Here is an 11,171-nt window from a genome sequence, read left to right as displayed (position 1 = left end):
CGCCTGGCCCCCACGGCCTCGGGAGCCGGGGGTGGCGCGGAGCGCGCCCTTCTCCGCCGATCCCCGGTGGGGCGGGCGGTGGAGGCCTCTTCCACCCGTTGTCAGGCGGCGGCTGCTGCCCGCGGAGACGGTCGTCGTCCTGAGCAGAAAGTTGGGAGGGGTAAGGGTGGCTCTAGCCGTTGAGTGTGGCTTTGGTCTCCCCTCTCCTGCCAGGATGCTGGTTGCGTGGGGCATGCAGCGATGTCACCAGGAAGCGCTAAAGAGGAACCGAGTGGTGCTGGCAAAACAGCTCGTTTTAAAAGAATTGATGGAGCATATGATAGAGAAAGACATCATCACCACGGAGATGATGGAAATGATACAGGTATGCAGGTTATACTCGACTGCACCGTGAGCTTTATTTCTAGTTAAGCTCCGTGTCGTTCTTGGCAGTGGCAGCACGGTAAAACTCATCTGTATGTTACCTGTGTATTTTAATGTGATCATGTCTGGAGAACACGCAAAGCAGTATGGGGTTTGCTTGCAACACGTAGGAGAACTGTAAGCTGCTTTTAGCAATATGGATTTTGTCTGAGATTTACTAAATCGCTGGCTTGCGTGCTGGTATGTAGTTGCGGCAGGCTGCGCTTCATGAGTCAGGTGGTATCTTCCAGTCCTTTGTTGTCATTTTGTCCCTTCCCCCCCCCCATTTGTAAAAGTAGGAATAATACCGATTTTCAAAGAATACTGTGAAAGTAAGTAAATGAATATATTATAAACCAGCTTGTTGTGGCACTTGTGTACCTTTCTCTTGAAGAACTTGTGTTTTATATGTGTTTTTGTAAACTACATGAAGAACCATATGTGATCCAAGACTCACTCTCACATGACAAATGCTGTTTGTGGGCTTTTGTTACTTATCCTGAGCAGTGGGTACTATGGAGAGAAGTCATTGGAAATAGCTTGGGATTGCTCCCAGAGGTATGGTAATGCGCTGAAGACTGTGCAGGATGGAGATACAGGTCTTCAAAGAGAAAGCAAGCTGGAAAGGAAATGACTGAAGATGCACGTCAAGTGCATCTTGAGACTCAAGTAAGCAACCGAGGGACTTTTTAGTCCCTTAGTAAGGTTGATGGTCCTGCCGTAAGAACAGATGCTGAAAAATAGAATTATGAGCTATTTGCTGGGCACAAGTGCAGGAGGTATAAACCTGAGACTGATAAGGTTTTTGAAAGCAATGAGGAAGTAACTTCCTGATGAATTTTGACTCATTGTGTGTCAAAGATAATGTTAAGTTCCTCATGGAACCTGTCAAGGATACCTGTGCTAAGTTGTGGGAGATGCAGGCAGTCTTACCTGAAATAGCTCCAATCCCTAGTGAAAGAGGACAAAGATACAGGAAGACAGTGAAAGTCAGAGAATTAATCAAGAACTGATTGTACTGGTTTTGGCTGGGACAGAGTTAATTTTCTTCACAGTAGCTAGTATAGGGCTATGTTTTGGATTTGTGCTGGAAACAGTGTTGATAACACAGGGATGTTTTCGTTACTGCTGAGCAGTGCTGACACAGGTCCTGCCTTTTCTGCTTCTCACACCACCCCACCAGCTAGTAGGATGGGGGTGCACAAGAAGCTGGAAGGAGACACAGCCAGGACAGCTGACCCCAACTGACCAAAGAGATATTCCATACTGTATGAGGTCATGCTCAGCATATAGAGCTGGGGGAAGAAGGAAGGGGGGACGTTTGGAGTGATGGTGTTTGTCTTCCCAAGTAACCGTTACGTGTGATGGAGCCCTGCTTTCCTGGAGATGGTTGAACACCTGCCTGCCGATGGGAAGTAGTGGATGAATTCCTTGTTTTGCCTTGCTCGTGTGCGCAGCTTTTGCTTTATCTCAACCCACGAGTTTTCTCACTTTTACCCTTCCAATTCCCTCCCCCATCCCACTGGGGAAGGAGTGACTGAGTGGTTGTGTGGTGCTTAGCAGCCCACCAGGGTTAAACCATGACACTGCTGAAGTATGGGTGGGTAGTAGGGATGTTCAGTTGCTGGCCTGCAGTTAGTCACTGAAGGGGCGGGGGAGGGGAAGAAAAGGAAGAAAGAAAAAAAAGCCTTCTCAAAGGTAGGATAATGCCAGAGAAAATAATCTTTTTGGGAAAATGCTGCTGTAGTTAAGTTTTAAACTGAGACAGAAGGGAAGAAGACTAAGGGAATCTTCCCTTCCAGGTGTAATTGGGTAAAAGGAGGTGCAACAATACTAAGTAATGGATTGTCAGTAAGGAGAAAGGTGTTACAATGGATAAGTCAGGTAAATAGTAATGGCTTAGTGGAAAAATAGTGCCTAATACAACTAAGAGCTTAAATAGCAATAGCAGTCTGAGCAAGAGGAGAAAGTGACTTGAACTGCTGTTGCAGGGTATGAATCTGGAAATTGCAGCAAAAATAGAAATATGGCAGGGATAGGAGGAAAGATTCACAGCTGGAACAGTAGTACTTACTGCAAAGTATGCATTGCACTAGAATGATTGAAGTGAAGGGAACGTTTGCAGGATAGTACTGATCATAACAGTGCTATAGATAAAAAGTAATATGCATTAAAAATAAAAAGATCATTTGAGTCAAAACCATTTTGTCTTACCTTTCATTTTTCTATAGTAGGTCTGTGAATTTGTAGTAGTCTTCCACTCTCTGGCTCAAATGTGAACAAAGGTCTTAGGAGTGCTGTTAGGTAGCCTATTTTTGAAAATGTACTGTGATGCTAATCAACAGGTACCTTAGTGGAAATAGGAGGAGACAGATGCCACTCTGTCTGATGACAGAGCGTAGATTTTCCTGGATATTGTAACTGACTGGTTCTATATATCCCCCTGCTCCCCCAAAAAGTCAGGAAATCAAGATGATCTGGATAAATAGTTATGTTTTAAATCAGCTTGTCTTAAAAACACAACAATTATACTGGTCCTGTTGGTTTGATTTAAACTAAACAGAAGAATAAACAAATAGGGCACTTCACTTAAATAAACTCTTGTGACCTAAGGAAAGTGAAATAAACCAAGGAGCTCAGAGAGATGAAGGAAGGATGAAACTTCTTCAAGTGTGAGATGCTAAACCAGTACTGAAGCTCTACCACAAGTAAGAAAAAGGTGGGAGGGGGGGACATTGCAGGAAGAGCCACTGAAGACAAAGGTGGTTGAGCTGGATGAAGAGCTCACAAGGAATATGAAGAGTAAGTAAAGAGTTTGTAGGTGTTCACCACAGAAGAATTAATAAATAGGAGCAGCTTCCTTTGCTGTCCAAAATGGGGGGAGAGAGTAGGAACTGACAGGAATGAATTTAAATTGGGTCAGAAAGATACTAAACAAGGTTTATCATTTGAGTTTTTTTCAATTATATACACTTTTAAGAAAGAATAAAGAAAAAAATGTGTTTACTGCGTAGCGAAGATGATGTAAATATAATTATCTAGATGAAGGCCCAGAAGAGAGGGATTTCAAACACAGAGCAAAAATGATAGTGGAAATAAAGTGGGACAGTGGAAACAGCCGTTTTTAAGATGAAGTCCAAAATCCACTTCATTAATGCCTTCTTGTCAGAGCATCAGCTGTTCTTCCAGAGCTCTGGGATGGACCTTCCAAATTGCAGATACTGTAGCAAGAGTTTTATCTTGCTTTTTAAACAAATTGAATATTCTGTACTGTAATCGAAGACTATGAGATCGTGTAGATATAGAGATTTAAATGCTCTGTGTTGATCACTAGACAGTAATGAAGGAATCACTGGCTTTGACAAAGTGACATAAATTTGATTAGGATGTTTGTCAAGTATATATACTCTTTCCACAGATTCTACGTGTATGTTCAGGCTAAATAAGAAGACTAATACTACAGGATTTTGACAGGAATTCAGAGTTTATTGTGCAACCAGTTCCTGTTATGCAGATTATCAAATTCATCTGTGAGGGTACAAAAATAAATTAAGGATGTATTAGAAAATAAAATGAAAGAAGTCTGTCTTATGAAAGTTTTACTTCTGAGTGTTTGCTGAACATTATTTAGTATAACCTAAATGTGGTGTTGATGTGGAAGTTACATGAGGAGCTGCAGCACTTTGGGTATTTAAGGACGCACTAAGGAAGCAGTCTGCCAAAAGCTGACTACTGTACGTACAAAGTGCAGAATATGAACATTATGGAAAATTCTTAATTTTTCAATAAAACTTAAGATCCAATTCTTGAGGTCAGCTTGTGTTCTTAACTATGATTTATGGCTTAGTCATAGACTATGAAGACATTAAAAGTGAAGAAGATTAATGATCCTAAGCTTGTCATAAACAGCTGCAGGTCTACTAGAAAGGAAGAAACAATTAATAGGTACTTTAGAATATCAGCTGTCAATTTACTTTATCAGGTAAAATAAAATTCAGTGGGCTTACAGCAAGATACAAGTATATGGAGCTGGTTATCTTCTGCGGACTAACGGAGAAGTGTTACCAGGAGAAAGGGGCAAGTATTCCCATACTTCTGGAAGGGCACAGGTGAGATGACTGTATGCGCTTCTAGTCAACAATGCTCTGAAAGTTGAGGTTTCTGTGGGAATAGGAGAGGGTACTTGCATTGTCAAGGGGAAGAGGCCATTTATGAGGAGGCTGAAAGAAAGTGGCTTGTTTACTGTAGCAAATAGAGACCGATCTATGGAAAGAAGCTTGATAAATAAGGGAAAGGACAGGAGAACACTGAAGTCAAGGGACATTGTTGATACAAAAATAAATGCTATTAGTCAGTCATGAATGAACGTAGGTCTGAAATTTCATAACAGGTTCATAAGCATTGGATCAACAAGATTTTGCAATATCCTTCCAAACAATGTGATGGGACAAAAGCCAAACTACTTTTAACACCAGGCTTGATAAATTTTATGAAAGAAACCAGTGATGTGAAATCTTTTGTAGCAGAGGATTTACACATGTGACTCAAGGCTTTTTCTTCTGATTTTCCTGGGATTGCAAACGTAGTGTTAGGCCTTGATTCTGTGTAACTCACCAACCATTTCTTATCATCCACCAAAAGAAGAGATCTTGGATCTAAGTGGTAATTCAAAAAATATGGGATGAATTCCATGGAATTGATAAAATTTATTTTTGATACCCAGTATTTTAGTACGTGATGTTTTGGTGTGTTTTGGATTTCACAGGGAAGGCTATTATTGTATAAATTATACGGTTTGTTGGCAAATGTCCTGTTAATAGTCTAACAGTTAAAACTTCCTGGGACTGTTTTACAGATACATAAATTTAATTTTTGATTGTTATTTTTTCTCATATACTACTATATATTGCTTCATTGGTCTAAATGTTACAGTCTGTACGTATGTAGTATCTTTTCAGAATTGACTGCGTAAAATAAGTATTTTACTTAACATTTTCTGAAGGATTTGCATTATCGATGCATGAGACCATAAGTCATTGGGCAGTAGTGAAAACATGTTCTGGACTTAGTGTATTCAATGAGGGGAAATAGATACTATTCCAACAGTAACTTGAAGTAAATGTTTAGAGAGAAGAGGGTGTATTACCGCGTGTGGTAATGTATGAATTGTTGGCTTGCTGCGTTGTCATAGACTCTCCCCCTTGAGCTAATAGGAACAGAGGAGTGGGAGTGAAATCAACTAGGAAAAACTATAAAAATGGATCTAGCACAGCTAAGCATAGTGGTGAAACATTTACATGAAGGAAAAAAGTTGTTGTTCTGAAGCATCATGCAAAATGAATTGTGTTGGGGTGTTACTTTGAGTGTGGATTTTGTTTTTTTCCTCTGGATCTAGGCCAAGTCTGGGAGCTTCAGTCAAAATGTGGAATTCCTCAATTTGCTGCCCAAGAGAGGCCCTAATGCCTTCTCAGCCTTCTGTGAAGCTCTGCGGGAAACCAAACAGCAGCATCTGGAGGCAATGATCTTGAAGACAACATCTAACCTGAGCCATGGGATTGCAAGGGTACAACAGTTTTTAAAAAAATAAAATGGATGGACTGCATTTCAGATTGGTTTGGGCACAAAGTGATCTTTCACAAATGGAAAAAAAATAATTGTTTACAAAGGATAGGATGGGTTTTCATTGCAACTTGTAGTAGCCTTAGTAAAACCAGAGGGGAACAAATTTGGGAAGAAGAGAATTTTCATACAGAATCACAGGATGGTAGAGGTTGGAAGGAACCTCTGGAGGTCATCTGGTCCAACTCCCCAGCTCAAGCAGGGTCACCTTGAGCAGGTTGCCCAGGACCACTTCCATATGGCTTCTGAGTATCTCCAAGGATGGAGACTCTGCAACTTCTCTGGGCAACCTCTTCCAGTGCTCAGTCACCCTCACAGTAAAACTGTTTTTCCTGATGTTCAGAGGGAGCCCTCTGTGTTTCAGTTTGTGCCCATTGCCTCTTGTCACTGGGCACCACTGAGAAGAGCCTGTCTCTGTCCTCTTTGCACCCTCTCTTCAGGTGTTTATGTACACTGATAAGATCCCCCTGAGCCTTCTCTTCTCCAGGCTGAACAGTCCCAGCTCTCTCAGCCTTTCCTCCTATGTGAGGTGCTCCAGTCCCTTCATCATCTTTGTGGCCCACTGTTGGACTCTCTCTAGTATGTCCGTATCTCCCTTGTACGGAGGAGCCCAGAACTGGACACAGGACTCCAGGTGCAGCCTTGCCAGAGCTGAGTAGAGGGGAAGGATCATCTCCCTTGATCTGATCTGCTGGCAACAGTCCTCCTAATGCAGCCCAGGATACCATTAGCCTTGTTTGTGGCAAGGGCACGTTGCTGGCTCATGTTCAACTTGGTGTCCACCAGAACCCTCAGGACCTTTCCTGCCAAGCTGCTTCCCAGCTGGGTGGCCCCCAGCATATATTGGTGCATGGGGTTGTTCCTCCCCAGGTGCAGGACTTTGCACTTCTCTTTGTTGAACTGCACAAGGTTCCTGGATGTTCCTACGTCCAACATATTCTTAATTGATGTGTCATCAAGAACCCAAAAGCTGCAAAGAAAGTATTTTCTCCAAAATCTTTTAATTTAGTATTCAGTGATACTCTTAGTAGAAAGCTACTGAAAGCTAGTCTTGTCTGTTGAGGAGAGAGGGACTCTCTTTATTTTGTTATTTTTATTTTCACCTTTTCACTCTCTGCAGTTGTGAGCATTGGACTAAGGGAAGAATTTAATAAATATTGAATAATCTCAGTGCATTGATGAGCATGGAATCTCACAGTAAACATATTTTATACAAAGGAAGGAAGACCAGATATTTTTGAGCAGACTTCTTGTTCCTTTGTTAAAATGTAGGATTTATTAGACTGCCCTTTCTATTTTTTTTGCTTTCAATTGTGCTTTACTATACAAACACTGAAATCTTGAAAGCAAACAAAAAGCTAGGAATCATTGGACAAATCAAGTTTTGGCAAAAATGGGGAGGATGTGACCTCAGTGTAAGGTTTCCAAACTGGGTATTTGGGTAGAAGTAGAGATGTGCAAAGAAGGGAAGGAATTTTGCATTGACAGAAAATGTTGCTGCTGTCTTGTCATGATGTTCCATGTGGAAGTGAACCATGATATTTTTTAAGTCATATAGATGTGTGTGTAAATGCATGTATCTTTGTTCCATGATACCTACAGGCTTATACCGTAGAGAAAAAAAATAGCTGTTTTATGCTACTCTTTTTCATGGATTTATTGGATGTCTTGTAGCTTGAACACTGTTACGGATCAAGTCTTCCATTCCCTGCCAGTGAATCATGTAATTCAAAGAGACCACGCTGGATTGGTGAGTCACACATGACATCATGAATACTTGATTGGCTATCTGGTTGGTTGCTTCTAATTTCTTAATACTCTCTTAATTCAATTCTAGAAATAAGCTTGCCACCACTTTGCTCATCCCAGGAATACAAACTTGACAGTGAACTGACTATATTATAATCAGATGCAGGAGGCAGAATTAGGCTAGAAAATGAAAGTGAAATAGCATATTGGAAGAGAAAACCCAATCAGTTTCTAGTCAGCTTCATTTATTCTTACAGGAAATTTTGTTACTTAGACAGTAAAAATGTCAGTAAATGTCAGTAAAATTTTAGACTTTTCAAAGATTTTCTTCTTTGTTTAAGATTTGTAATAGAGTTTAATTGAACTAGAGCTGTGAAAAGATACTGATTTCAGGCAGTATTCCTTAACTTAGACTTTCGTCTTAGCAAATAAGTTTAAGTACAAGGCCTTATATATGTTACATGGGCCCAACATAGATTTCTGTAGCTTCTGTTGAGTGCAGCAAATCAGCTTTTCTTTAGCAAGCATTTGTGGTTTAGGTCAGGGAACTGGTTGTTGGAATGAATCTCCTTGCTAGTTTTCATGTGGCCTCTGGTAATGCCTGGAGTACTCATGTTCCCTAACCACAGCTTTAACTGGGTGCTGCTTACTAGGAGCTCTCTCTGGTGTTAAAGAACAAGTGTTTAGATTTTGAAGGCTTTTTTTATTTAGCTGCAAAGGTTTTAGGGTTGGGTTGTTTTGGTTTTTTAGAGCATGTGTTCCTCCAACCAGGAGAGCCATATCTCAAAAGGCTGAAAAAGGATTTCGAAGGAGATCATGAATGTCATTAGCTCCGTTTCTTCAGGACAGGGGAGTGAGTGTTTGTCTGCAAATGGCAAGTAGTTGATTATCATTCCCCTGATCTGCTGTTATCCAGAGGAAAGCATTGTTCAGAGGCAGATAAATAAAAAAGGGCATTGCACTTTATGGAAGTTCGAAATGTCTAGTTTGATCATTTATGCATGTGTTCAGCAAAAAATAAATAATTGTATCCAGTGAGCGTGGGAGGCCTTTTATGAAAGGCAAAGCAATATTCTATTTGAATATTTCTAGCAATGGTTTGTCAGCCTAACAGTGAAAGAGATAACATACTGTACAAAATGACAGAAAGCACACGGCTCTAATTTCAGATGAGAATTCTGTTTTCCTACTGTGTAGAACCAAATTTACTAGGCCTTAGATAAGGCTAACCCACATACAAGACAAAAAAAAGTTGCCAATTAAAATTATAAAAAAATAAATATACCATTCCAGTACTTCTGTTTTTCCTGCTATGTTTCATTGTGTGTCTGTAGTCCCTGATCAAGCAAAATTTTGAGAGGTACGAATAGTATAATACAGGAATATGCCTAAGACCACATACTTCAGAATTTGCAAATTACTACCTTAATGCAGAGGCTTTGTAGCTGGAATTTTTTATTGTTATTGATATGTTTGTTTTGCACAGAACCAATGGAACATTCCTTGGATAATGGGGATGGTCCCTTGATTCCTCCAGTGAAGTACTGCACTGCTGAATTTTATCATGATCATCAGCATTTGGTAAGTAGTTGACAGAGAAAATCTTCTTAAGATGTGAAAGATGTGAGATGTTTGGATATATCAACTGAACACATGCTACTTAAAACTGAGTCAAAACGCACGCTTCATTGGGATGCAGATCAGTGTTGTGCTATTTGTGTAACTGAAAGATGCTACCAGTCATGTTTGATTTGATGTAGTTCTCATTTACAAGTGTCAAGAAATTCTGAGTAGTTCTGTAACTCTATACAAATCTCTGCCTCTGGTTTTTGCTCACGAAGAGCTTCATGAAATGCCTTCTGTTCTGTTGCTCTGTGTAAGCTGTCAGTATTATTGCCTCATGTTTAATTGTCTGCATCCTCTTCTGTGTGATGACACACTCTGCAAATGACTGTAAGATATTAGAATTGTGTTTCAACTAGTAGTCACAGTCTTGGCTGTTTTAATTGCCAACTTGTACCCGGAAGAGTCTCTCCTTAGGCTCAAGAACCAGATCAGGATTCTGTGCTGGGTGCTACTGGGTAGAACAACCTGAATTTCTATTCTTCTGCAGCATTAGAAGTTACATAGGTAGTCTAATTACTTTTTGTTTATTCTGTTTGTAAAGCATAGGTTGTGGTGGGGTAGGCTTAAGGAAAAAAAATAATTTTGTGTAGTGGGGCAGACACTTTTACTAGGGTTACACAATGTGCTAACACTTAAACAATTATGTCACAGGCTCTGTGTACAGCAAAACAGATTTTTTTCTTTTTTTTAAACTATCTATTGGGGAGACCTAATTAGGCAGCGTCAGCGTGAGCTTGACTTGCCTCCTTTTACATCTGCTCCTGGATACACCCTCTTTGATATGCTCCTTTGGTATTAAATTTCACTTCCAATTTACAGGAGTGTTAGTAACTGATTTACTATTGATTTGTTGTTGTTAGAGTGGGAGGGGCAGAGAGGGAACTTATTTTGAAGACACCCCTCTTAAATTAGTTCTTTCCCTGTTAACCTTTTTTGACAGCCACATAACTTTCAGGATCAGTGATTGACAGTCCCTTATTATTAAAATTGTACTCACATGCTATTTTACATCTCTGTCTGCTCCCAACAGCAATTAAGAAATGTTAGCTAAATTCTACATAGTGTTGTCCTAAGGCCTTTGATGGGGATGATGGAAATATGTGGGGCCATGCTGGAGTGAGGGTGGGAAAAGGGAAAAAAGTTAGCAAGACCTAATTCACAGTTTGAAATGTATAAGCTGTGTTTCTTTTAAAATGAGAAATAAGGCAAGCTAGAATAATATCTTAATAGTAGTGTTGTAGGATCATCAGTTGTGGAGACTTGAAAATACAGTTATCTTTGGGACCATTTGCAATACAAACATTTGTTTTATTTATTAAAAAAAAAACTTCAAAAATTTGACATCTACTGTTGTTGTGCCTTCTCAATTGAGAAATCCTGCATATTTTATAAAGCTGGTATGTGGGGATTGCTGTTCTACTCTAACACTCCATTATTTCCTTGTGTAGTCTAAATTTACCAATTTTAAATCTTTTTCTCAGGCATATAAACTGATATCAGAGCCCCGAGGCTTAGCACTTATTCTCAGCAACGTCCATTTCAGCAGCGAGAAGGACTTGGAGTATCGTTCAGGGGGAGATGTGGACTGTACTTCCCTGGAGATGCTTTTCAAGCATCTTGGGTATCAAGTGACTGTCTTTCATGATCAAACTGCACAGGTAAGGGGAATGGATCCCAGTTGTTGTGGTTTAACCTGGCAGGCAGCTAAACACCACACAACCATTTGCTCACTGCCCCCCCACCCCCAGTGGGATGGGGGCAAGAAACGCGGGGGG

The 11,171-nt window shown here is 40.3% G+C and overlaps 1 protein-coding gene across 2 annotated transcripts in view; it reads left to right on the top strand.

Moving 5' to 3' along the window:
- Nucleotides 1-76: 76 nt before the first annotated feature.
- The window catches only part of CASP2 (caspase 2), a 20,299-nt gene continuing 9,204 nt past the window's right edge, over nucleotides 77-11,171 (top strand). For both annotated transcript variants that reach the window (XR_657949.2, XM_009287147.2), the window contains exons 1-5: nucleotides 77-364; nucleotides 5,798-5,965; nucleotides 7,696-7,771; nucleotides 9,257-9,351; nucleotides 10,878-11,054. Coding sequence is in view for 1 of the 2 variants with exons in the window: in XM_009287147.2 (XP_009285422.1) it covers nucleotides 215-364; nucleotides 5,798-5,965; nucleotides 7,696-7,771; nucleotides 9,257-9,351; nucleotides 10,878-11,054 (666 nt within the window). In the remaining variant the exon portion in view is untranslated. The remainder of the gene's footprint in view (nucleotides 365-5,797; nucleotides 5,966-7,695; nucleotides 7,772-9,256; nucleotides 9,352-10,877; nucleotides 11,055-11,171) is intronic.

Source organism: Aptenodytes forsteri, unplaced genomic scaffold (assembly GCF_000699145.1).
Source record: "Aptenodytes forsteri isolate BGI_AS27 unplaced genomic scaffold, ASM69914v1 Scaffold216, whole genome shotgun sequence".
NCBI classification, from domain to species: Eukaryota; Metazoa; Chordata; class Aves; order Sphenisciformes; family Spheniscidae; genus Aptenodytes; species Aptenodytes forsteri.
Note: the sequence above shows the minus strand (reverse complement) of the source record. Positions and strands in the feature narration are given on the sequence as shown.